The sequence below is a fragment of the Henckelia pumila genome, chromosome 4 (assembly GCF_033568475.1).
Source record: "Henckelia pumila isolate YLH828 chromosome 4, ASM3356847v2, whole genome shotgun sequence".
In the NCBI taxonomy this organism is placed as follows: domain Eukaryota; kingdom Viridiplantae; phylum Streptophyta; class Magnoliopsida; order Lamiales; family Gesneriaceae; genus Henckelia; species Henckelia pumila.
In genome coordinates this window covers 177,417,839-177,440,522 of record NC_133123.1, presented here as the reverse complement: position 1 = coordinate 177,440,522, position 22,684 = coordinate 177,417,839, and the positions used below count along the sequence as shown (strand labels likewise).

At 35.4% G+C, this 22,684-nt stretch overlaps 1 protein-coding gene and 1 long non-coding RNA gene across 6 annotated transcripts; one reads left to right on the top strand and one right to left on the bottom strand.

Moving 5' to 3' along the window:
* The first annotated feature begins 4,520 nt into the window (after positions 1-4,520).
* Positions 4,521-8,339, top strand: LOC140862991 (uncharacterized). Of its 5 annotated transcripts, XM_073266067.1 has the most exons (4): positions 4,521-4,779; positions 5,571-5,642; positions 5,741-6,847; positions 7,388-8,339. In XM_073266067.1, the coding sequence occupies exons 2-3, from the start codon at positions 5,637-5,639 to the stop codon at positions 6,821-6,823; spliced, it is 1,089 nt and encodes a 362-aa protein (XP_073122168.1). In that variant the 5' UTR covers positions 4,521-4,779; positions 5,571-5,636; the 3' UTR covers positions 6,824-6,847; positions 7,388-8,339. The 5 variants fall into 5 exon arrangements, with proteins under 5 accessions (XP_073122168.1, XP_073122166.1, XP_073122164.1 ...); XM_073266065.1 differs by lacking the exon at positions 5,571-5,642 and having other exon boundaries at positions 5,697-6,847; XM_073266063.1 differs by having other exon boundaries at positions 5,571-6,847.
* A 1,009-nt stretch (positions 8,340-9,348) lies between these two features.
* LOC140865363 (uncharacterized) lies at positions 9,349-17,786 on the bottom strand. The gene is made up of 3 exons (XR_012144582.1): positions 17,533-17,786; positions 15,287-15,703; positions 9,349-9,723 (listed from the first exon to the last, which is right to left on the bottom strand). It is a non-coding gene; the product is annotated as an uncharacterized lncRNA (long non-coding RNA).
* Between the last annotated feature and the right edge of the window lie 4,898 nt (positions 17,787-22,684).

Sequence of the window (22,684 nt, the reverse complement as noted above, 5' to 3'; positions counted from 1 at the left end):
ATTTTGTTCATTGTTCTAGAGCATTGGGGGCAATGATTTGGATAAGTATGGGGGGTGTTATTTAGTTTTGTTTCATTCATCATTGTCTTTTGCATTTATTTGGTTTCGTTTATTGCATATAGTTCGTATTCATGCATATCATTATGTTTTGTGTTTGTGTTGTGTGAATAAATAGAATGATGAATGTTGGCCGATGATGATAGAGTTGTAAAAAAAAAATTTGTTTTTGGAAAATGTTGCTTTTGATTGAACATGAGAAACTGTTGGTTGAATCGTGAATCATCTTAAGCACACATGTTAGACTGGTGTAGTGTAGCGATGTAATTGATGAAGTTCGTGTTTGCTTGACCATTGCACGATAATAGGTGTTTGTTGATCATGATAGTGTCTTTGGATTCCCGATGATTGTTAGATATTTCATGTATGATCTTGGGCGTACCTATAAAAAATTTTTGAAAATTTTTTTTGAAAAAAACAGTTAATTACATCCGGGCTTGGACAATGATTGAAATCCTAATCATTCTTCCATAGCTAAGTTTGCGGGATAAATGAGATTGATGCTCCATCCGGGCTATAGACGAGTGGATTGAAATCCGAATCCTATCTTAGTTATAGCTAAGTTTGCGGGTAATTATTGGGGCTTATAAAAAAATACCGGGTGCAAAATCCGAAGGTACGTAATTAATCTCAAGAAAGTGCATGTTTTTGTTTCGGATTGTTGGGATGAAGGAGTGCTGGATTGTGATACTTGCATTGAATTGTCATAGGTCACTAAGCATTATTAGGAAAGATTCTTTTGAAATTGCACGAAATTGGAATGACATGGAACACACACACGTTTACGTTAAACTGATAGTGTATTGTGAACAATTCAGAAGTTTGAGGTTTTTTTAGTTGTTGAAGTTGAAACTTGTCGGAGACTATGTTGTTCATGATTTATTCTTACTTATGTCGTTGTTTGCATATTGTGTTTTTGCATGTCTTGCTCGAGGGCGAGCAAGGTTTAAGTATGGGGGTGTTGATAAGTGCATTTTGTGTGCATTATTTCATGTTATTTTTATGTCTATTTTATGTGCATTCATATTTCTTTTATGTGTTTTTATGTGTTTTAGTTCATGTGTGTGTATTACACTCTCCGGGTTAATTTTGTAGGAAAATGGATTTTTGAATAGTGAATTACGGAGCAGCCTTGATCGAAAAATCATATTTAATTTTAAAAAGATTCTAATCCGATCTCCACCGTTCAGAATAAAATTTAGATGTTTTAAAGGTCATGTCCAAATTTCAACTTGATCCGACGGCTAGAACTTAATATATGAATTTTTTAACATCGTCGCCCGGAGTAGAAAAATCCACTCGCTCGAGCGAGAGTCGATTCTCGCTCGAGCGAGCCAGACTTGCCAAAAATCTTCCGAGACAGAGAGTTGCTCGCTTGAGCGAGACCTGTTCTCGCTCGATCGAGCGTGGCGTGCAGATTCCATATATTTGGAAACTCTTGGTCAAAAAGGAGGCTATCTTTTAGAGATCCTTGGACACTTAAATACCGATTTTTGCATCAGAAAGAGGGGTTCCGAACACAGACAACACAAGGGAGGCGACTTCAAAGCTTGGGAAAAGATTTCTACACTTTTTCTTCTTCTGTTCTTCTTTATTTTGATTTATTGAATTATAGTTTCAATTATTGAGTAGTTTTTTTTCAACCAAGACGGCGTGATTGGGCCGAAAAAATTCATGGAGAAAACTTAGATGTTTGTTTGGGATTTTTCAGAGTTGATTTTATTTTATTGATTGTCAGATTTATATTTGTCTTGTGAATAGTCTGATCAACTGTTTGCTTGCATGTTAATCGATTCCAAGTCGACAGAGGAGGTATTTATTTTGATCACTCTGATAATTTAGCACATGGTAAAACCGACTAGAAATAGAATTCGGTTTAGTGTGCGGTTTGGGTGTAAACTGAATTTTCATAAATATTTAATGCATTCAAATTTAATTAGAATTACGAAAGATTAGTTCATCAATATTTTAATAGATTTGATTGTTCTAGAAATAGTTCTTTGAACAAATTAGGAGAATTCCCATGAATTAAGATTAAATCTGAGTCCTGAATCGACTACATGTTACATGATTTGTTCGGTACCTACGTGTGTCTTGGTTGTCTTTGTTTTAATTATTTTTATCTTCAGTTATTTTTATTCTTATTTTTTAAGCAGTTTTTATTTTATTTTTTATTTTATTTAAATCAAATTGCTTTTTATTATTTTGTCTAGATGAAGTAAAATAATTAATTTTTGAGAATTGACAACAGTACCTGTGAGATCGATACTTGGACTCTCAGTCCACTTTACTATTACTTGACCTGGTACGCTTGCTAGTAGATTTATATCACACCGATTTAGCCGGTCAACTGTCCCAACACTTGAAACCCTCATAATCATTTTTGATCGTTTTGAATTCAATTTTCAACTCCTTAAACCCAAATGAGAATCTCTTAATCATGTTTCAACAGTAGATTAGCTTATTTAGGAGTCGGGCTACTACGTACTCGCTGGTAATCTCGGTCAGTACTTACATACCTCAACAAGTTTTCTTGATGTACAGACATCTACAGTCCATCACTACAAGTCAAGATAATTACTGTGACGCCCGTGACTGAAGAGGGCGGGGAGTGATTGCCAGTGCCAAGAGGTTGCACGGACAATGAGCGGCTCCTGGCAGGCTTCTAGGAGAAGGGAGACATGAATGAATCGAGTCCGTGCCGGAATGAGAGGGATTCTGAGACTGTGTAGGTATGAGACTGCATAGTTTAGGAGGACTTAAAAAGATTTCATAGGTACTAATTATATCAAGAAGGTGCTTCTTCATTTCGGAAGCTCATCACATAAGAACTCCAAAGTTAAGCGTGCTTGACTTGGGGTAATTATAGGATGGGTGACCTCTGGGAAGTTTCTCATGGTGCGTGTGAGTGAAGAAATAAGCACGTTGGAAAGATTAGTCTTGATACAATGAGGATAGTCGTCGAATCTGGGACGTTATAATTACGCATCACCAATACTAATCTAAAAGCTCCTTGACCAAAACACTTAAATATAGACTAATGGTTCGCGTAGCACCTCGCTATCGCCCGACCTCGATGGTATGGCCAAAACACTTAAATATAGACTAATGGTTCGAAAACCCTCTGAATTTGCACTTGGAAATGAAATTTCCGCGATGAGCAGGGTTCGGAAGCTCCGATTGGAAGATGAATTCCACATGTAGACAACATTTTGACACTGGAGTTTGGAAGGTTTGAAACCTCAGTTTCCATGCGTAAAACACATTTTGACACCTGTTTCCTGCTGAGTTCAGAAGCTTCGAACTGCTTCTGCTCCTTACGAACTGGTTCGGCTGCTTCCGAACTGTTCGAGCCCTAGGAACTCCCCCTATCATTTTTAGACGTTGCGAAGCTGATTTTCTACTTATTTTTGCAAATAATGACTACTTAATCATGTTTTTACACTTTTAAAATTTAGTGTCATTTTCTAACATGTAAATGAAACCCGGGTTACTACAAAAGATTTAGATCATTATAAAAAAATCTCACATATTGTCTCGATTTGGGTGATTCATATGACCTAAAATTTATCCACTTGATCTAAGAATTTGTAAGCTTATATATTTTTTACTCGTACTTTAATTTAAATATAAATAAATATTTATTTTATTATATTTTTATCGATATTAAATATGTTTTTGTCGTGTATATGATTTATTTATTGACAGTGGTTTTATTAATATATAAGTTTTATATCATTTTTTAAAAAAAATGTATAATTATTTAATATAGATAGAAAAATACCATTTTCTTATATATATTTATTATTTAAAAATATATTTTATGTGAATAAATAATTTATTATTAAGTAAAATATAAATATATTATAAAAAGAGTAACATATTATTTCTAATAATTTTTAAATAACTATACATTTATTTTTACAATTTAATTAATAAAAATTATTTTGAAAAATAAAATGTGCTTTTAGTTAAATTTACTAAAAGTAATTGGAATTAAAAGCAATTTGATAAAACAGACCTTTTAGTTTGATCATATATCAATTAAGCTATTTTCAATAGTTCATGTACCTATTTGATATTTTATTAATAATTCGTGTAGTAAAATGAATTTTACTTTAAAATAAAACCTATTTAAATTATTTTTTTAACCATAACTTCTGTATCCGAACTCACAATAACCGTTCCTTAAAAATGATCATGTTCAAAGAAAAATAATGCATGTATACATTGAATAAATATTAAGTTACATATTTGTTTTGAAATTATAAAATTATATTTATGATTTATTTGAAAAAAAATCTTTTAAAAAATATAATTAAAATAATTCGATAATTTTTAAAGAATAACATGCAAGTAATCCAATATATAACTAAAACTGGCATAACTAATGTTAAAAATTATAAATAAAAATTCTAATGTTGCGAATAAAAATTAAAATTCTAATGTTGATCACACTAACCCACCCGATTCATTCTCTCTCCTATCTTTCGTACGCTCACCCAGTTCATCACCACGCGCCTGCTCCGCTTCACGTACTCACGCACCTTCCCGCCGCCACCAGTTCTGCCGCCGTCTCCACCACCGCCTGTAGTCACAGAAATTGTGTTGATGTTTTTCTTCTTACATGCGCTTCCTACTTTATCCATCATCTCACTCCTCGATAGCTCACAACAATCACGCCAGCGGCCTCCTCCTATCTTAATCTTATCGTTCTTCTAGGTATCAAATTTTGGTGGTGTTCAATCATTCTCTCTTGATTATCCGTTGGACGATTTCACCTCTCTTCGTATCAAAGTAACTGATTTCTTCCATTAATTTGATTGAGCTCAAGCGTGAAAATTGAATTTTTTGATGTGAGCTGACACACGTTCGGAAACATCTACATGCCTTGTATTTTGATCGATTAGTGCCGTCTTCGTTTAATTTTGGTTTTTTCTTCGGTGTTTAGCTTTTTAGGGTTGTGATTTAAGCTATGGGATCTTTTTTGGCCGAAATTAGATTTGTTTTTCTGTTTACATATGTTTTCACGAATCGTGATTATCGAATTGTTGGATTAACTAAAATTATTTAGGGATTTAGTTATATAGATTCTTTATTTTTAGCTGTACTTGTTTGCATGTTCAAGGATGAGAATGTTGTACCTTTTATCCAGGCAAAGAGCAGTAAATGTGGATTAAATTGGAAAGTTGTGGTACCTGATGATTCTTTTTTCATGAGGTCTTGTATTTAAACTTCGTTTGTATTTTTTCAAAGTAGATCCAAGTTATTAGAACTTGCTTTAATTTGATGTGTGTTCATCGGCTATCCATTGGATTCTTGGATTTGAAAAATTAATGAGAACCACAAGGGAAGCATCAATACTTTGTTCATTTAGGGCATGAAAAGTTATGTTTGGCTTCGAAAGCTAGGTCTTTGCCACCTAGGAATCTATGAATTTTTTTCAAGCCAGTGTTCTCATACTGCTTTAGAAATTTATGCGTGTTTCTTGATCGAACATATTTTTGTCTCAGCGTATTGCTTGTGGAAGTTATGGCCCATACATGATCTGCGGCTACGATGGTTGATCTTAAGGATTAATGCAAGTTGTAACTAAGATACCCTAAATCTCATGTTTTTCATTTTCTTTTTTAATTTAGAAATGAAAAGGGCCGCAAACTACAATGCTGTAGTTCAAGTGCAGGATAATTGGCCCATCAGGAAATTACTCACTCTCTCTGATGTTGACATCACTCATCCTTTCCTCACCTTGTCCCGGCAACAAGTAGAAACTCATATCGTGGCATACATAACACCTCAACAGCAGGAACTTTTAAGAGCAGAAAGCCAAGTGAGTTTTGATGCTCAGGATGATGATACTGGTGAAATGTTTGTGATGAAATTGAAATGGCGTGGAAGCTACTATAATCTCATTGGAAAATGGGGAAAAGTAGTCCGTGGAAAGGGACTTGATGTTGGGCAGGAAATTAAACTACGGTGGTTTAACGGTTGCTTACACTTCTCAGTTCCGCAACAGCAGGTAACAGCTGTAGTAGTGCCACCAACCCGAATGGTTGCAGCACCCTTGTCGCAGGACTACTGGCCTATCAAAAAGGTTTTGACGTCTTCAGATGTTGATCCTAATCATCCTTTTCTCCCATTGCCTCGTAGATCTGTGGAAGAGCATATTCTTGTGCATTGGCTGCCACAAGAAAGGGAAAGACTGCGAAAAGAAGAGCAAGTGTCAATAAATGCTCGAGATTATGATACAGGTGATATTCATGGGATGAAGTTGAAGTGGCGGGGGAATTACTACAACCTTATTGGGAAATGGGGGAATATTGTAAGGCATAAAGGACTTGGTATTGGACAAGAAATCAGAATAAGATGGACAAACAATTGCTTATATTTCTCAGTTCCAGAGGAGCGTTATACCCCGACATCATCTGGACATGATAATTGGCCAATTAAAAAGGCACTAACATTGTCTGATGTGGATACTAATCACCCATTCCTTACCTTACCAGGAAAAGCAGTGGAAGATCATATTCTCTTCTACTGGACACACCAAGCTCGGGAACAGTTGAGGAACGAGCATCAAGTTGGTATCAATGCTCGAGACGATGATACAGGCGAGTCTTATGTGATGAAGTTGAAATGGCGTGGAAGTTACTATAGCCTGATTGGTAAATGGGGTAAAATTATCAGAGAAAAGGGGCTCCAAGTCGGGCGAGAGATAAGAGTATGCTGGGACAATGGATGCTTGATATTTTCAGTTCCTCAATGACTGGTTCATTTTATGCAGACTTAGGTAGAAATTCTTCTGTTTATTACCCTTTTTTTTAATCTTCATCAAAGCACAAATTATATGATGGTCTCCTGATAGAACTCAGAATAATTTCCTCGCTGCTAATGATCAGTACAAGAGTTATAAGGAATTACATTGTGAGAAAGGTAACACTGAATCAAGTCATTCAAGTAAGACCAGTACAAGAGTTATTAATGAAATTACAGTTTGAGAAAGGCAACACTGAATCAAGTCATTCAAATAAGACCAGCACAAGAGTTTTTAAGGAAATTACAATTTGGGAAGGGTAAAACTGAATCAAGTCATTCATGAGCTTTTAAATTTCTATTTCACTATTCTCAACTTCATTTGTTATTTATCACTCTGAGTAATATTTTGCTTTTCCATGTGAATAGTTATTGTTAATCATGCACAACTTTATATTTTATGTAAATTTGAATTAATGTTTGGTTAAGCCTAAAATCTAGATAATGGGACAACTTTTTTTCCTGAAACACTAAGGTATCGCTTCCATAACACGACAAGCTATATTTGCTCATGCAGGTCTTTGTTTTCAGATAAAAGAGTATAACTCGAAATTCTAGTATCATTGTGCTGAAAATATGGTGGATTCTTCCATCACGTGGTTTCATCTTTTGAGAAAGTTGATCTTGAAGTCCTGAACCCATTATCTTTGTTGCATAGTTAGATACTCTGGTCGTTTAGAATTCCAGAATGACTAGCAGTAAGCGTTGCTGTTGCTATACAAGTTCCTATCAAAAGGATTGCTTTCGAACAGTGGAGCTTCTTGGTCTTTTTCCACATCTCATGATCCTTGATATGGTCATTACAGCATTTGTGAATATTGATAGCTCCCAGTGTTATAATGCTTCTTACAGCAATTAGAAAACCCAGGCGCTAATAAATTTTGACTTGATGTCCTTTACTGGAGTATATGTTGTCACGAAGGAAAGGATTGTTGGTCCTGCAAAATGCCATCGTAGGAGGTTGCAAGAATGGTTGCTCTAAAAATCTCAATCATCAACCTTGGACAATTATACCAAGATTGGCTCCAGATCAGATGTATATAGTTTTATGCCTCGTATCGATTCTGTGCCTGCAAGCATCTCCTGCTGATCACTTGGGGTTTTCAGATGAGACTCGAGCCTGTTTTACCTCTAAGCAGACAGTTTCCTTGATGGCATCGATGACGATCTGACTGAAAGCTTATGTATGTTAATCTGCTATATTTGCACAGAAGACCAAATCCCAATAACTTAAAACATGGTTTAGAGCTTTCAGTGGATAAGTCTCCGTGTGCATAAAATGTGATGATACTGTTCGCGATTGGCGAATTGGGTCGAAGAAGTAGTTAAGATCATTGAGGGTAATTTGATAGAGAATTTGGGTTTTAGGGGATAGACCTACTTTGTATCAGACTTGTGATTTCAAATAGTTTAATTTGTACAGATGGAAGCTAAAATTCGTTATGGAAGAAAGGTAATTTACAGTATAATATCATTTCCTTTCTTTTACTCTGCATATAATCTTAAATTTTTATCATTTATGTATGTGGAAGCCAATATTTGTTTGAGTTTATTTTAATTGAGTCAAAAACTTGTGGGAAAATTGCATTTTTAGTCCTGTAGGTTGGCTTGGTTTTGGTTTGAGTCCTATAACTTTTCAAAGTTTGGTTATAGTCCAGTAACTTGGATTTTTGTTTGGGTTTTGGTTCTTTTTCATCGAAAGTCACTAAATCAACCGAATATTACTTATTTGATTTCGATGTTCGTGTGATTAGAATTAAATTTATATTACATATATTAAAATATACATAATAAAAAATAAACAAAACATGTTTTTTCCTCCGATTTGTAAATACTGGGTGTCGTTTTTCTTTATTTTTCTCGTTATTTTTACGTAATAGATTTTAATTTGTGTAAAATATGGTTAATTTTTGTCAAATGAGTCATATAGGAGAGTATCGATGTCAAATAAGTAATATTCGATTGATTTAGTGATTTTCGATGAAAAAAAGACCAAAACCTAAACAAAAATCTAAGTTACTGGACAAAAACCAAAACCACACCAACTTATAGGACTATGCAATTTTCCCAAAACTTGTTTCCACCTCCATCTTTCTTTGTTTTCACGTTCAAAACTTGGAGAGAAAGTAAGGGTAGCAGCCATCTCACATCCCACACCCATTCACACGATTTGAAGAAAAATTCAAGAGGTTAGGCCATCCGTTCGTCTCGGGTCGTGATCTACGCTACCGATACGATTTTCAAGTGTTTTAAACACAAAGACATGTTTTAGTCCATTCTTTCACATTGTTTAAATCGTATAAACGTTATTTTATATTAAAAAGATGATGTGATAGATTTTGTGGTTTAGAACAAGAAACACATGAGTTTCATGCATGCTTCACGTTTTTGCACATGAGGGCTCGGTTTGGGGAGTTTTTGGTCTTGGTGAAACGACCCTAACTCTGATTTTAAATTAAACTAAATAAATACGGATTTTCAAAAGTTTTATAAAAATTTCGGCATGACCTCTCTGTTTATATTACAACCAACCTGTTTCAGACAACAATCAAAATAAAATAAAAGAAATAGACGACTGACGACACAAGAAACTAGACCGAGACAAGAACGAGGCCCAGAGAGAGGTTCGACATATCAAATATCCACAAGATTAGAAATCTAATGTTTATATGCCCAAAAACAATGCTATCAAAACATTACATATACATCTGACAAATAAGCCAAATAAATGCTCCATAACATATAAATTCTAGTAACTATGCGGAAGACGAGCATAGGTCGGAGGGATGGTCGGGCCCGCATCGCAGTCCACTCGATAGTATTACCCCTCGATCTAAATGATATACTCCTCACCTGAAAACAATAAGTGTAGTGAGTCTAAAAGACTCAGCAAGAATATGGGAGGGGGGATAACGAGTACTATGTAAATACAAGCACACGCAGATTAAAAATAGCTTGATAATAAAATACTTTGTGCCCTTAATTTGAATAAAATGTACTTCTAAAATGAGAGAACATGAATATAACATATGCATGGCTAAATCATTTAAAATCAATGAAACTGCATAAACTGTATCTAAATCTGTAACTGTAACTGTGAACTTAGATCCTTGATTGTGACTCTGTGATTTCGATCATGATCATGGCTGCAGTGCACTATGCCGCAAGGAGGTCAAGATAAAACCCAACCCAATCTTGCCCTGAATTGGTAAGGGAGGCCAAGATATCTCACAGCCTCATACGAACACATGCTAAGGTAAGGAAACCCATAATGATTTGGTAAGGGAGGCCAAAACGTCTCCCAGCCCCACACATACACGTGAATAAATGTAGTCACAACCATCTCATTTCGTTCAAAATATTTTCTTTCCTTCTTGAATATGAGACTTAGCATGCATATTTAAATATGACGTACATGTAAATGTTAATAAATAATCATGCACATGACTCACACATGGATGATCGGGATGGTGATTTAGGAGACAAACCAAAGGATGAGAAACTAAACCATAATTTAGCGCTTAAGACAAATTCGAGCGGTTTGCCCGTAAAATTTGTAACTTTCTCGAATCTTAATCAAAAAGGATTCCGCTTGAAATCACGGCTCCATGACACTTACAACTAAGCCAGAAAATCATGCTCGATGTAATATTCCAATCCCGTCATTCTATAAAAATCCCATTTCTGGACAGCCACCTCATATAACTTAAAAATTCTGTACACCTTCCTTTATATGTCTAAAACTCGACCGAATCTTAACCGAATTAATTTCCGCTTGAACCGACCTAACCCCGACATCTAAGAAAATTTCCAGTCCCGAGCCCTTTACCAAAACATGAGATTAACTCTGCCTTAGCCATACGTTTCCTGACAGCAATATAGAACTTTAAAATTCTGCACCTCTCTTATTCATATGCCTAGAACTCCATCTAAACTTAACCGAATTCATTTTCGCTTGAACCGAACTTTTTCCTATCATCCTAAACTATTTCTAAACCCGAGCCTTTGACCAAAACCTGAGATTAACCCTGCTTTAAAAATCAGTTTCGGGCAGCCCAAACACTAGACAAAATTCTGCTCAAGACCCATTTCCTATACCCCATCAAAACTTAGCTATAAGACTCCCATGTCCCGAGCCAACAAACTAGGATCGTGACCAACACTTAGACTCACTTACACCACTAAACCAGCCCCTCCTCGAGCCTAAAACAGTTCGACAACAGCCCCCAAACAACCATCAAAACCGAGCCCTCTTCTCTTCAAATTCGAGTGTCCCTCAACCCATTCCTACATGCCACCCCAAACCATTCTAGACACTACCATGTGAACTACGTTTCACCCATGGTAGTTCCCTAATTCACCATCCAAATCAACACAATAAAACATCACAATTTCGAACCATAAGCCATAATTAAATTTCTGAGATTTCAACACCAACAAGGCAAGCTCATTTCTGAAAATTTCGAATGCAACAAGGAATGCTCATTTCAAACCTCATCAAGCACATATAATAACTCAAGCATAAAATAATAAATAAATAAATAAATAAAACAGAACTTCTCGGCCAAACTATGAACCGAAAAGGGGCACCCTTATATATACATATACATTTTTCGAGAATTCCAAGGAATGCAGGGCACAAAATATACAAACTACATGGAGAAGAGAAAGAACCATATCCTTGCTTAGACTTGAGAAGAAACGAAATGGGAAGCTCGAATGGCTTGAAACTGAGCTGAAGAAAAAATGAAGGGCAACTCGAACAGCTAGCCTGGAGTGGTGCTGCGACGGCCTGGTGGCTGGCAGGAGGTGCTGGCGTCGGTTGGCGACGGGAATTGATAGGTAAGATGAAGATGCCGAGGGATTTGTGTGAGGGAATGAAGAAATCGATCGATTAGAGAGAAATGGAGAGAAAGGGAAATGTCGTGTAATGTGTGTTTAGGCATGAGTTGTGTGTGTAGATTGGGGCTAGGGTTGAATTTAAGTTTAAGTGTGTAGGGAAAAAGTGCTATATAATTTTTTAAAAAAATGCTACTCCCAACCTAGCAACTTAGGATAATGAATTTAATTGCAGTTATAAAATGAACAAGCTTTAAAATCTAATGATTTAAACACTTTAAATATTTTGATGTCACGGCAACGAGTAAAATATTTGAATAAGCAAAACGATTAAAATAATTTAAACAGGCTAGACTAACGTTTAAAAACAATTTAAATAAATACATAAGCGAAAATAAAAGTCTTTAAAATAAGTTGGACAATTAAAAAGAATTTAAATAAATAAGCTAGACATTTAAAATAATTAAAATTAACTAACCGCTAAACTAAGGCTATATAAAAATAAATAAGTTGGACACTCAAAAATATTAAACAAATAAGCTAAAAAGTTAAAATCATTTAAAAGAATAAACTAAACAATTAATTAAAATCATTTAATTATGCAAGCTTAAACCTTAAAAATATTAAAACAATTAAATTGCATATTAAAAATCATTTTGACAAATAAACTTAAACAATTAAAAACATTAATTAAATAGTTAGTAAAATAAAATCATTTGAACAAATAATAAAATATAATTTCGAATAAAGAATTTAAATCAATTAAACGTAAAAATAATAATCATAATATTTATTAAATTAATGCATGTAATTTAGTAAATTGGATTTTAGGCGTCACAATTCGTTCCTCCCTTAAATGGAATTTCGTCCTCGAAATTCAAGACTTACTAACTAGGTTCGAATACCTTAGACCAGATCAACACTAAATTTTCTAACTTTGCACATACATGAGTTGGCCCAAATCAGCTTTCGCTGCGCACTCTGATACTTACTGATATATATAATCAGTGGCCTAACTACGTCTTACTGCAAAATAAATTTTGCAAACTCCTATTTATCCCCGTATGATTGTAGCCTAAGAGAATTTTCTAATCACTGTTCCCAGGTAACTGTAAGAGTTTTCAATTCGCCACCTAAATTCCTAAAATATCTGATGTCTGCCTTAGTTTGATATCCTTAAACCCTGGATCGCTACTTCAATCAATAAATATCCGTAAAATCAATAAATAATTTATGTCGACCTTTCTCATAACTTAAAAGCTTTCTAACCACGAAACTATGCTTAATGTCTATTCATCAGTAAAACTTAACTCATATTAGCTCTTAAGAAATTCACAAGTCTACAAAATACTTAGCAACTAAATACTAAACTCTTCTTAATAGGATAACTAAGGGACTATACAATTCTACCTTTGTTAGACCTCGAAATAAGATACGAATCTGACCCATACTACCACAACAACCGCATAAGGACCGACAAAACGAGTTAATTCTCTTATATTCCCAAATCGTTAATATTACGGAACATTGATATCTTCAAGAACAACCTAACATCCAATTTGAAATTCTAAAAGTCTACGCCACTTATTAGTAGTGCTCTACTTAATGATCCTGGGCTTATGTTCAATCCCTTAGGCAACGACTAAGAAATCCCTAATTACACTTCAAGTCAAAATAGCACGAGCTATTATCCACTTATTGGATTAGATGGTCTCTAAGTACCAAACAATTCTTACCTATCGTATGAAGAAATACCTCAAATCCCTAGTTCAACTTAGCAGTAAATCTGAAAATCCAAGAATTCCCAAATTTAATATATGTACAACCTGAATTCATATTTCAATAACTTAGTATAAAATTGGACACCTCTAGCAGAGTTCGCAACCCGATCGTATAAGCTTTCTCAGTATTCCTCTAGTACCTTCGTATTTCGCTAATGGTTAAATATACAACTTATCCAGAAAACTACTTCATCATTCTGTACCCATATTTGGTGCATTAGTCTTACCGGTTGACATTCACAAAATCTTAGAATGCTAATATAAAGTACCCAAAAGTCTCTAGGGATAACTCTATTTCCTATCTCGCAACTGTTCACCCATTCAGCTTACCAAAATCATCCGTTTACTCTTAACGATCCTATTTAAAATTGAAACAACCTTTTCAATTAATTCACTAACTAGGAGTCTACTCGCTAGAACTAAATATAATTAGTAGTCATCATTCCTTGGATCACTACAATAACTTAGGATTTTATCTAGTATTAGTACTAAATCTCAATGGTCTAAGCACTCACTATGAGGTTACGAGGCAAATCTCTACACAAGAAATCGATCTGATAATTGAAATTATGATTCACCCAAATCCTCATCATGATGGATCATGAAAGGAAACAGGCATACGAGTAATGTTGCTTAATATGAAATGAAATAATGCAAGCATTACAAACAAATGAGTTGGGAATAAAAAATCTAGATAAACTAGGGATGAATGAATAATAATGGAGGCTCAACGAATAATGAATATGAGCCAACAAGATACAAATCTCGTGATCATTCGAATATCCATGGATAATGAAATCATGTTCAAACAATCAAAACACAATTAAGGCAGTCTGTGTGACTTCAGTCGAGAGAAGTTCACACAAGTCCATGATCAGGGAAAACAACGGTCTCAAAATAAAATCAGATGTCAGCCACCCAACATGAGTAGATTACCAAAAGGAAAAAGTGAATTTCATTCACATCAACATGTGGCTCTAGAACCGCAGGAAAAATTTCAAGAAGCGTGAAACATTAACAAGATTTTACTAAGAAGTTCAACCAATGCCAAAGTGGCTGAATTCAACGTTGATTAATGTCATACGAGTCCATAAATGCTCAAAGAAAGTGCAAAGAAATTTCAGATACTCCAAAGTATATGTTGCAATGGATGCAAGCACAATTGAAGGATAAGGAAATTAATGATAGGAATAATAGTCACAAAATTTAAAGGCTCATAGTAACCGACTCACTATTTCCCAAAAATCATACTTGCCCAAATAAACAAAGAAAATTCAATTATCCATAATAATATAAAACCAAGTTCGTATCCCAAGTCTTCACATGAGTTAAATTCATAAACTTAACTGACTAAACACACGCCTAGAAATTTCTAAGCAACCTATACACATAGTTACATCCGATTAAAACCCAGTATAAGAAAACAATTTACAATAATAGCACACAATTTATATCTCTTAATACGCAAGTTTAATGTTTCCCAACAAACTCCTACAATCTCATCAAAAATTCTTAGTACTACCTAATAACTCAAACAACATCCGCGTACTGCCCAAAACTGGAAGGAATACTAGTACTGCAACTTCGTTTAACTTGGAACCACGTGCTATAAAAATAAACAGTCAAATAGTACACTTTAAATTATAAAAGAAGTTTTAAATGAAAATAAACACTAAACTACACACTTAAATAAATTAAACGTCTAGTTTTGAAAATATTTTAAAAAGAATGTGACATCAAAATATTTAAAATAATAAATCAATAACGACTACCATATAAAATTTATTAAAACTTACAGACTTTGAGGCGAGATTTCTCGAGATTCTTGCAATCGGCAGTAGGCACAACCCAAACCAGGACCATGACCTCTCTGTTTATATTACAACCAACCTGTCTCAGACAACAATCAAAATAAAATAAAAGAAATAGACGACTGATGATACAAGAAACTAGACCGAGACAAGAACGAGACCCAAGAGAGAGGTTCGACATATCAAATATCCACAAGATTAGAAATCTAATGTTTACATGCCCAAAAATAATGCTATCAAAACATTACATATACATCTGACAAATAAGCAAAATAAATGCTCCATAACATATAAATTCTAGTAACTATGCGGAAGTCGAGCATAGGTCGGAGGGATGTGCCGGGCCCGCATCGCAATCCACTCGATTGTCTTGCCCCTCGATCTAAATGATATACTCCTCACCTGAAAACAATAAGTGTAGTGAGTCTAAAAGACTCAGCAAGAATATTTGAGGGGGGGGGGGGATAATGAGTACTACGTAAATACAAACACACGCAGATTAAAAATAGCTTAATAATAAAATACTTTGTGCCCTTAATTTGAATAAAATGTACTTCTAAAATGAGATATCATGAATATAACATATGCATGGCTAAGTCATTTATAATCAATGAAACTGCATAAACTGTGTCTGAATCTATAACAGTAACTGTGAACTTAGATCCTTGATTGTGATTCTGTGATTTCGATCATGATCATGGTTGCAGTGCACTATGCCGCAAGGAGGTCAATATGAAACCCAACCCAATCTTGCCCTGAATTGGTAAGGGAGGCCAAGACATCTCTCAGCCCCACACGAACACATGCTAAGATAAGGAAACCCATAATGATTTGGTAAGGGAGGCCAAAACGTCTTCCAGCCCCACACACACACGTGAATAAATGTAGTCACAACCATCTCACTTCGTTCAAAATATTTTCTTTCCTTCTTAAATATGGGACTTAGCATGCATATGTAAATATGGAGTACATGTAAATGTTAAAAAATAATCATGCATATGACTCACACATGGATGATCGGGGTGGTGATTTAGGAGACAAACCAAATGATGGGAAACTAAATCATTATTTAGCGCTTAAGACAAATTCGAGCGGTTTGCCCGTAAAATTTGTAACTTGCTCGAATCTTAATCAAAAAGGATTCCGCTTGAAACCACGACTCCATGAAACTTAGAACTAAGCCAGGAAATCATTCTCGATGTAATATTCCTATCTCGTCATTCTATAAAAATCCCATTTCTGGACATCCACCTCCTATAACTTAAAAATTCTGTACACCTTCCTTTATATGTCTAGAACTCGACCGAATTAATTCCCTCTTGAACCAACCTAACCCCGACATCTAAAACAATTTACAGTCCCAAGCCCTTTACCAAAACATGAGATTAACTCTGCCTTAGGCTTACGTTTCCAGACAGCAACATAGAACTTTAAAATTCTGCACCTCTCTTATTCATATGCCTAGAACTCCATCTAAACTTAACCGAATTCATTTCCGCTTGAACCGACCTTTTTCTATCATCCTAAACTATTTATAAACCCGATCCTTTGACCAAAACCTGAGTTTAACCCTGCTTTAAAAATCAGTTTCCGGGCAGCCCAAACACTAGACAAAATTTTGCTCAAGACCCATTTCCTATACCCCATCAAAACTAAGCAATAAGACTCCCATGTCCCGAGCCAACAAACTAGGATCATGACCAACACTTAGACTCACTCACACCACTAAACCAGCCCCTCATCGAGCCTAAAACAGTTCGACAACAGCCCCCAAACATCCATCAAAACCGAGCCCTCTTCTCTTCAAATTCGAGTGTCCCTCAACCCATTCCTACATGCCACCCCAAACCATTCTAGACACTACCATGTGAACTACGTTTCACCCATGGTAGTTTCCTAATTCACCATCCAAATCAACACAATAAAAAAAAAATCACAATTTCGAACCATAAGCCATAATTAAAATTTTGAGATTTCAACACCAACAAGGCATGCTCATTTCTGAAAATTTCGAATGCAACAAGGAATGCTCATATCAAACCTCATCAAGCACATATAATAACTCAAGCATAAAATAATAAATAAATAAATAAAAAAACAGAACTTCTCGGCCAAACTATGAACCGAAACAGGGCACCCTTATATATACATATACAATTTCGAGAATTCCAAGGAATGCAGGGCACAAAATATACAAACTTCATGGGGAATAGAAAGAACCATATCCTTGCCTAGACTTGAGAAGAAACGAAATGGGAAGCTCGAATGGCTTGAAACCGAGCTGAAGGAAAAATGCAGGGCAACTCGAACATCTAGCCTAGGTTGGTGCTGCGACGGCCTGGTGGCTGGCTGGAGGTGCTGGCGTCGGTCGGCGATCGAAATTGATAGGGAAGATGAAGATGCCGAGGGATTTGTGTGAGGGAATGAAGAAATCGATCGATTAGAGAGAAATGGAGAGAAAGGGAAATGTCGTGTAATGTGTGTGTTTAGGCGTGAGTTGTGTGTGTAGATTGGGGGCTTGGGTTGAATTTAAGTTTAAGTGTGTAGGGAAAAAGTGTTACACACTTTTTTAAAAAAATGCTACTCCCAACCTAGCAACTTAGGATAATGAATTTAATTACACTTATAAAATGCACAAGCTCGAAAATCCAATAATTTAAACACTTTAAATATTCTGATGTCATGACAACAAGTAAAATATTTGACTAAACAGAGCGATTAAAATAATTTAAACGGGCTAGACTAAAGTTTAAAAGCAATTTAAATAAATACATAAGAGAAAATAAAAGTCATTAAAATGAGTTGGATAATTAAAAAGGTTTTAAATAAATAAGCTAGATATTTAAAATAATTTAAAATAACTAACCGCTAAACTAAGGCTATATAAAAATAAATAAGTTGAACACTCGAAAATATTTAAACAAATAAGCTAAACAGTTAAAATCATTTAAAAGAATAAACTAAACAATTAATTAAAATCATTTAATTATGCAAGCTTAAACCTTTAAAATATTAAAACAATTAATTTTCATATTATAAATCATTTTGACAAATAAACTTAAACAATTAAAAACATTAATTAAATAGTTAGTAAAATAAAATCATTTGAACAAATAATAAAATATAATTTCGAATAAATAATTGAAATCAATTAAAAGTAAAAATAATAATCATAATATTTATTAAATTAATGCATGTAATTTAGTAAATTGGATTTTAGGCTCCACACTTGGGCTGGTTCGAAACTGCTGCACCTTGGTTCATAGGTCTAGGAGGGTCCCTTAGGGTCATATTGGCAAGGTGGTTCGGCCGTGGGAGTGGCTGGACGAAGCTAGAACTAGGCTGGCACATGAGCTGGTCGCAAGCAGGCTGTATGTTGGAAGATAGGTTCGATCTGGTCAGATAGGGCTTGGCTGGGTACAAGGCTTGGTTAGTTAGGATCGTCTGGAACTTGGGAAGGTCTGGACAACGGGGCTCCGGCTAGTGGCGGCCGGAGCAGGTCGGGATAAGAGGAAGATTGAGGGCTGCACAGTAGGGTTTAGAACTGGGCTTGCTTCAGCTGCTTTGGGCGAGCCATGCAGGGTCTGGTTTGGGCTAGGTCCTGGTCAAGGGTGACCGTCTGGACCCCCTGGAGGTCTGGACGGCGGGGATCCGGCCAGTGGTGGCCGGAGCAAGGTGGCTGAAGGTGAAGAGTAGGGGCTGCGCACATTGGGAAGAAAAGGGGTTAGGGTTTGTCCATATTTGGGCAGCTTGAGCAGGGTATTCCCAGATCGAGTCGGATGTTATTTGGGTCAAGTCATGTTGGTTTGGGTCCGGGTTAGTTTATTTTCGGGCTCGGGTAATTTAATTAGAGGCCTAAGTATTTTAATTATGAGGTTTATGGGTTTGAATGTTTAAGTTGAATTATTGGGTTTATGTTATTAATTTAAGTTGATCTAATAGTTGTATTGGGCCCAGTGATCCATGATAACGATCGGGATTAGTTACATTGGGCTAAGTTATAATTGGGTCATATTAAGTGTGAATGAGCTAGATTAAGTTATTAATGGTCTAGCTTAAGTTGATGGATCAAATTTAAGTTAATGGGTCAGTCTAAGTAGTTAATGGATTATTTATGATGGGTTAAGGTTACTGGGCCATTCTAGAAATTTATGGGCTTAAGTTAAGGGGTCAGCAGCTCGAACAAGTCACTGAAAAAATAAATGGTCCGTAAATATATATTTAACTCATGCATTTATTTTTAGATATATTTAAGTATGATTTTTATGAAATTAATTAAATATATATTTACAAAGCAAATTTTCATTAAATAAATAAATAAATGATGTTTTTTTATTAAGTTCATGCATCATTTAAGTATTTTAATGTAATATTTAAGGGCATGCAAGAAAATATTTTATGGAAGTTGAAGTGAGTGTGGCAAGCACGGGATTGGGGATGGGATTCTAGAGCCCGGAGTCCTTTCCACTTATGGTTATGATTATGAGCTTATGGATCCAGGGAAAGACCTGGTGAAGTGGCAGCATAGAGGTGGAGACCCCACCGCCACGTACGTTGGTTTTTATGATTGATCAATCATTCATTTTAAGGCCACCATCATGGATACAACCTATCATGATTCAAGAATTTAAGACATGTCATATTATGTTAAGTATTAAGTATAAAGTTTATGATGAGATATGTCGATGAGATGTATTAAGAATAATGTTTATGATGAAGTATAATGATAATGTTTATAATTAAGCAGTATATGCATATATGCATATGTTTTTAATATCATGCATGCATAAGACGTTTTCAAGAAACTATTTTTATATGATATGTTCTTGCATGTGGTTTTATTATATAGTATTTGTTATTAATGGATGGAACATGGTGAGCATCTAGGCTCACTAGATTTAAATTGTGTGCAGGTGAAAATGATTTTATAGTTGATGGTGTGGTTCCTACTCGCGGTGAGGACGTCTGAGTATCCAGTGCAGCTAGTATACTTGTGACCATCACATGTTTATGATACGATAGTCATTACGGGATTTTTGATGTGTTATTATTTTATTCAGCACATGAATATTATTTATTATTATGGTTTGCATGGTTTTGATATTTTTAAAGGATGCATGAGATTTACGTATGCATGGATTTTAATTATGTTTAAGTATTTAATTTAATTGTATGCAAATATATATTACATATTATATTTTATGAAAAACTATTTTAAATATAAGTATTATAAAGTTATTGTTATTATATTTTATGAACAATTATTCTAAGTATTTATACATATATGTATGGGCATATATGTGGCAGCAATATTTTAAAGTAAGGTAAAGTATTTAAAAAAAAATTCAGTAGTAGTATTTGGTCGTTTCAATTTTTATTGTTCTTTTGTTATTAAATTATTTTGATGCAAGATCGTGACCGTTAAGAGTCAGTGTTAAAAAAAAGTTTAGATTTAGTATTTTCAATGACAGTTTCGTGTAGATGAGTTTTAATGATTTTAAGTTTTGAACATTTTATGTTGTTTATGTCATTATGATAGTTTTATGTTTGATTTCATGAATTTTTAAGAAGTATTTTTTGCACTAAGTTTATTTTATCGAAATTCACGTTTCATATGCTTCTTAATATTTTAGTTATCGGTTCAGGTTTTCCTTGTAGTAGTAGTTTTGGCATGCCCGTATAAGAACCGATCGTTGATTGTAGGGTTGTATCCCTTGTTTCAAATATTTTATGCACGTTAGAGTCATTAGATTTTTAAGTGTTATTTAAATAGATTTTAATTTCAATCACGATTTATTGAACTTGCAAAAACGATGCATGACCTGCACTTTTGTATTTGAAAAAATTTTTCCACACTTTTTCGCATATTAATTCTTGAAAATGACTAAAAATACGGGACATCACAAGTTCTCAGGATACAGTGCAATAGAAGCCGCCAGTATAGTTGGCGGGAGGATCTAGTCATCGATCTCGTGCACCAAGTCATCGATCTCGTGCACCAAGTCAGGTTTTTGCACTCAAGCATGATCAAGATATGGAGGGTAATGAGAGAGAGTCATCGCAGGTAAATTTAATATATGTGGCATATCTGCTTTTGCCCTTATTGATATTGGTGCATGTTGACCGCAAATTTGATGGTTCTAGACAAGGAATATTTTGATTGCATTTTGGGTATTGATGTACTAACCCTGTATCGAGCTACTGTCGACTGCTATGAGAAACTCTCTCATTTTCATCCGGAGGGAGATGATAGTTGGCTTTTTGACCTATTGACACACCAAACATCTCGAAACAAACTGATAAACACTGTGTTTCATTCCCTTCCACCAGAAACGAGTACGTAGATCCTTGTACATCTTGTTGCTCCCAGGATGAATACTCAACTTAGTGCGATGCGCCTGAGACAAAATCTCCTCTCGCAACTCTTCATCCTGCGGAATAACAAGCCTACCAGACAAACACAGAAAGCCATCTGACTGATAATGAAATCCAGACGAGCTACCCTCGTTAGCTAGACGAGCTAAACGCTGGGTCTTCGAATCAGACATATGAGCATCTCGGATCCGCGAATACAAGGCTGGCTCAGATAATATCGCAAACATCTGGATACTCTGCATACCTTTCTTATGCTTGAAGGTATAACCTGAAGTACAACAGTCACTGATTGCACTAGACATCGATTCAGCTGCCGATAGTCAATGCACAGCCGCATCGACCCATCCTTCTTCTTTACGAAGAGAACAGGAGCTCCCCAAGGAGATACACTAGCACGTATGTACCCCTTGTCCAAAAGATCCTGTAGTTGATTCTTCAACTCACGCATCTCTTATGGAGCCAGACGATACGGTGCTCTAGAAATAGGCAAAGTACCCGGCATCAACTCTATGCCAAACTCGACTTCCCTAGCAGGAGGAAAACCCGGAATCTCATCAGGAAATACATCTAGGAATTCATCCACAACAGGAATGCTCTCTATCCCAATGCTCTCAGCGGACAAATCAACTGCATAGATAAGGTAGTCTTCCCCACCAGACTCTAGAGCTCGACAGGCTCTCAAAGCTGATACCCAAGGCATCGGGGGTCGCGCTCCCTCACCATAGAAAAACCAGCTCTCACTCCCCTCCGGATGAAAGCGTACTAATCTCTGATAACAGTCCACTGAAGCTCGATAGGTAGTCAAAATATCTATTCCCAGAATGCAATCAAAGTCTTCCATCGCCAGGACCATGAGATTCGCTAACAGAATGTTCCCTTCGAACTCTAAAGGGCAACCCATCACTAGACGCTTAGCCAAAGCAGATTGGCCCGTCGGAGTAGAAACAAACATCACTACGTCTAGTGCAATGCATGGTAACTTATGCCTCTTAACAAAACGTGCAGAAA

Bases quoted from the DNA above. Each gene is read 5' to 3' on its own strand.
- LOC140862991 (XM_073266063.1), top strand. From the start codon at position 5,669: ATGTTTTTCATTTTCTTTTTTAATTTAGAAATGAAAAGGGCCGCAAAC.